This window comes from Berghia stephanieae, chromosome 10 (genome assembly GCF_034508935.2).
Source record: "Berghia stephanieae isolate SIO BIC M18660-M18661 chromosome 10, UCSD_Bste_1.3, whole genome shotgun sequence".
NCBI classification, from domain to species: Eukaryota; Metazoa; Mollusca; class Gastropoda; order Nudibranchia; family Aeolidiidae; genus Berghia; species Berghia stephanieae.
The window spans coordinates 7,161,103-7,165,524 of record NC_088369.1 but is presented as its reverse complement, the minus strand read 5'-3'; the positions used below and the strand labels follow the sequence as shown (position 1 = coordinate 7,165,524).

Here is a 4,422-nt window from a genome sequence, read left to right as displayed (position 1 = left end):
GATAATAATATATCTAGAGGGCAACTCAAAGGGAATTTTATATTATTGTTATATTTGTCATAAACGTTTTTGTTTTGTTTTGTTTTTTATTTTGAAAATAAATAAATAAATTTAAAAAATTAAAAAAAAAAAAATAATAATAATAAATTTTAAAAAAAATTTATATATATATATATATATATATATATATATATATATATATATATATATATATATATATATAGAACATCGGAGAATACAAAGCTACTTCCAGAAAAAATAATAGAGGCTGGAATAGTGAATTGTATATCATTATTGTATCTGACAAAGGCCCTATTCGAGAAGACAAAGCCAATTCGAGAAAAACCCATGAAGTTGGAGAAGGTAATTTTTGATATCAGTGTTTTATTTGTAAAAAAGAAAGCCTTTTCCAGGAACACATAGCAACTGTCAGAAAGACCATGAAGCTATTATCACTGTAATAGTATATATATATATATATATATATATATATATATATATATATATATATATATTATATATATTGTTAAAGACTGCTGTTTATTTATTTCATGGACTCCTTGTTTACCAGCTTTTTCTGATCACCTTCTCGATACGAAAACGATTCCGTTGAACTCCAGGAAATTGCAGGCAACAGTTCATTTCCACATTCTGTGTTGACGGCAACAATGTCATAAGTATTTTCTGAGACTGCACTACTTGTACCTGTATTACAACTACCACCACCACCACCACCACCACCAGCAGCAGCAGCAGCAGCAGCAGCATCATCATCACCCACAGTGCAATGCTGCTCTTCTTCAACAGTTCCATCAGCAACAACATCAATACCATCATCTTCATTGTGAACATCTGGCGTTGTCTTTATCAACATCATCATTCTCATCATCTCTGTTTTCATCTCCGAACTCCTCGGCGTTATCTGAGGTTGCCTTGGTCTTCCTTTTAAAAAAGTCTCTGCCAGTACGTTGTTCTTCCTTCGCCCTGCTCTCGTTCGATCACTTTTCCACGCATTGTAAGCAATTCGGAAGGCTCGGGACATAACGGCAGCCATTATTTTGGCAATATCACTCCCACTACACAAAACAGCGTGAAGAAACAGGTTTCCAGAATCCGTGTTTTTATAAATCCAGCAAAATATCCGATCATTTACGGATTTATCAGCTGAACAAAATGAAATATCCTCAATCGAAAAGTTCTTGGAGTATCCAAAATTCATCGGAGCACAGTCATCCGACACAATAGAACACGTCCATTTGCTGGAGCTCGTGGAATTATTAATACATTTTGTTTTTACATCGGCTTCGTTCATAAATATCCCACACAAACTTATTTGTACCGTTATTTTCCGCATGTGTTTTTCCAGTGGCGCCCTATTCCACAGTTCTCGAAGAGGTGAACTTGTACATCCTTTTCCTGTAGCGATTCGAGTTCCGATGTTTCCAATGTATCTGACACTAAATAAGGGTTCTTCTCCTGATATATTGGCACTGTCTTTACGACGCATGAACATCTTGTATTGTAAATCTACAGCTTATTGGTTTTGGTTGGATTGAATAGAAACACCATGTAGTCTATATTAAAATGAAAATCCAGAGCGATGCATTGTTTATTTATACAATCCAAGATTCACAGCAATTATTAATTTAACCATGTCATACCTTTGGCACCACATTATGCACTTCCTAGAAGATCCAAGAAATTGGTTTACTGGACATGCACTAATACGCAGGTCTGATTACCCAAATTATTATGGGCCCATTGTTGTAATGGTAATATAGATACTCTCAAACCAAGGCAGAATATTGTTCGTTACAACAATATTAAATCAAGCCCATAATTGCGTTCGGTTGTCAGACCTGCACATAAGTGCACGTTGGTTTTATTGAAATGAACATTTGTGACCCATCGTCTCTCGACGGTATTATGTCGGAATGAAAAAGTGAATTTAGATTGAAAAATGATAAGAAACACAAATTTGAGTTTTTATCAATAAAGAACTGAACAAGTTAATGTGTATGGACGGTGCCAGACAAAGCAAGAAAGAAAAATACAAGAAAACATGAAAAAAAAAACAAGAAAAAATAAACATGGAAAATAAATAAAATAAAGTAAAATGGAAAATAACTTGTATCGTCTGTACTCAATGGTGGTTCAATTGTGGTTGCATACTGCAACCACCATTGAGTACAGACGATACAAGTTATTTTCCATTTTACTTTATTTTATTTATTTTCCATGTTTATTTGTGTATTGTTGTGCTGACGAATGGTTTGTACCGGAAACGTCCATTGTCTGTTTTGTTCCCATACGAAGCCTCTCCATTTTCACTCTTTCGTTAGTGTAAATGTTGCTGCTCGAAGCTCGAAGAAATAAATAATAACGTGAAAATGTAACGTTATTATTTAACTCTTTCGTTAGGATTTTCACGATCACCGGCTTCAGGCAGCCCATACCATTTTATACACACCTGTTCAGATCTTTATCTTACACCATTGCATGTTCCTTAATTTTTTAATTATCAATAATAAAAGAAATTGTATATAATATTCTCTATGATAACGACTAAAAATAAACACCAGGTTTCATATCAGGGTGGCTATAACGTGGTCTTGTGGTATGACACTCGCTTTCGAATCGGATGGTCCTGGGTTCAAGTCCTTGGAAAAATGTTCTTTACTCAACATTCTCTCACCGTACTCAGGTCGCTGTCTCTGTCAGGGAAAAAATGTAATATCGCCTACCAAACAAGCGTCATGTCTCGTTCTACATGTAATGTTACGTGTTGCTGTTGGTCAGGGACTCTTTGTAAAGCGATTTGAGCACGTTTAGTGGATATTGCTCTCCATATTTTTTTTTGGGGGGGGGGGTTAATACTACTACTATTATTATTATTATTATTATTATCATCATCATCATCATCATTATTATTATTTTTTCTAGCACTTAGGCATCCCGACATAACACCACTTCGATACGATGGGTCATAATTTTTTCTTGCTTTCTCGTCTTTAGTTTCAACATGAATATTTTATATAATAATGATAAATTATATTATTGTACTGTCACAATCGATGTGCACTTATTCGCAGGTCTGATAACCCAATTCATTATGGGCTCGTTGTTATTATGGAAATTAAAAAAAAAAAAAATTAATGGGGCAAAATATAATATATTACAACAATGTTAAACTAGGCCCATAATTCCGTTCGGATGTCAGACCTGCATATTATACGTACACGTTGTTCACAATCTAAGTTCTAATAGGGCGTCGTTGGTCGTCATCCCCAGCATTGATTGCGTTCATTTCTCGGCTTCAATGATCTTGTTGTAGTCAGTAATGGCTTGATAATAAACACCTGGAATGATATTATAGGAGTGGAAGTAATTCAAATTGCTGTAGGGAATGAGATTAGCGGAAGAGTAGCGTCCCTTGATTGGAAGTTGGAGAAGTTATTTGTAAACAAACCAACTACAAGCCAAGCGCTCAAATACAAAATGTATTATTCATATATCTGTACCAAAATGCATAACCTAGATTATGATATGCATTTTTGTACAGAAATATGAATAATAAATGTTGTATTCGGAGCGCTTGGCTTGTAGTTGGTTTGTTTACAAATAACTTCTCCCCCGGTGATGTCCAATCAAGGGACGCTACTCTTCCGCTAATCTCAATCCCTATTGAGTTCGACGTTTTTAACTCACTCAACCCTAACACCGACTATATCCGTAGTTAACCTGGGTTACTTTTACCCCATGCCTATTTATTTCATTTTTACATTTTTCTTAGACAAATAATAGGCGTAGTATCAAAGCTAACGTTTTTAGTTTTTACATGTTAATGATAATATTGAATAAAACCATCTATGTACATGCTCAAAATTTAATACATTTTTTTTTCCAATTTTGAAAAGTAGCAAAATCTATAGGATTGAGTGAGTTAACATATTGAATCAGCCCTGTTGAAATTTTTAAAAAGAAATTGTGAATAGAAAAAGACCATGACGACAGTATCTATGTATTATATGCCTTTTTATGCTAAGCTGTTATAATAATATAGATGTTCGGCTATGTGGTCTAGTGGTATGACATTCGCTTTAGGATCGGAAGGTCCTGAGTTCGAGCCTCGCGCTCGGCGCGTAGTTGAGTCCTTGAAAAAAAGGCTCTTTACTCACATTCTCTCGTCGTACTCAGGTGTAAAATGAGTACCTGGCCGTTAACAGCGTTGTCTTTGTCGGAAAAATTGTAATTTCGCCTAACAGGCGTCATGTCCCGTCCTACATGTTAAATGTTGCTGTTGACCAGGGACCCCTTGTAAAGCGCTTTGAGCACATTTAGTGGATATTGCTCTATATAAAGCTCAATTATTTTTTATTTTTTTAGATGATATATGTTCATAATAAATCTTAAAATATCATG

The 4,422-nt window shown here is 34.7% G+C and overlaps 1 protein-coding gene across 2 annotated transcripts in view; it reads right to left on the bottom strand.

Annotated features, from left to right (window-relative positions):
- Nucleotides 1-541: 541 nt before the first annotated feature.
- The window catches only part of LOC144955900 (uncharacterized), a 9,718-nt gene continuing 5,837 nt past the window's right edge, over nucleotides 542-4,422 (bottom strand). For both annotated transcript variants that reach the window (XM_078886159.1, XM_078886158.1), the window contains exons 2-3: nucleotides 3,240-3,359; nucleotides 542-1,685 (exon numbers count right to left, since the gene is read on the bottom strand). In XM_078886159.1, the coding sequence (XP_078742285.1) occupies nucleotides 545-1,513 (969 nt within the window). In that variant the 5' untranslated portion in view covers nucleotides 1,514-1,685; nucleotides 3,240-3,359 and the 3' untranslated portion in view covers nucleotides 542-544. The remainder of the gene's footprint in view (nucleotides 1,686-3,239; nucleotides 3,360-4,422) is intronic.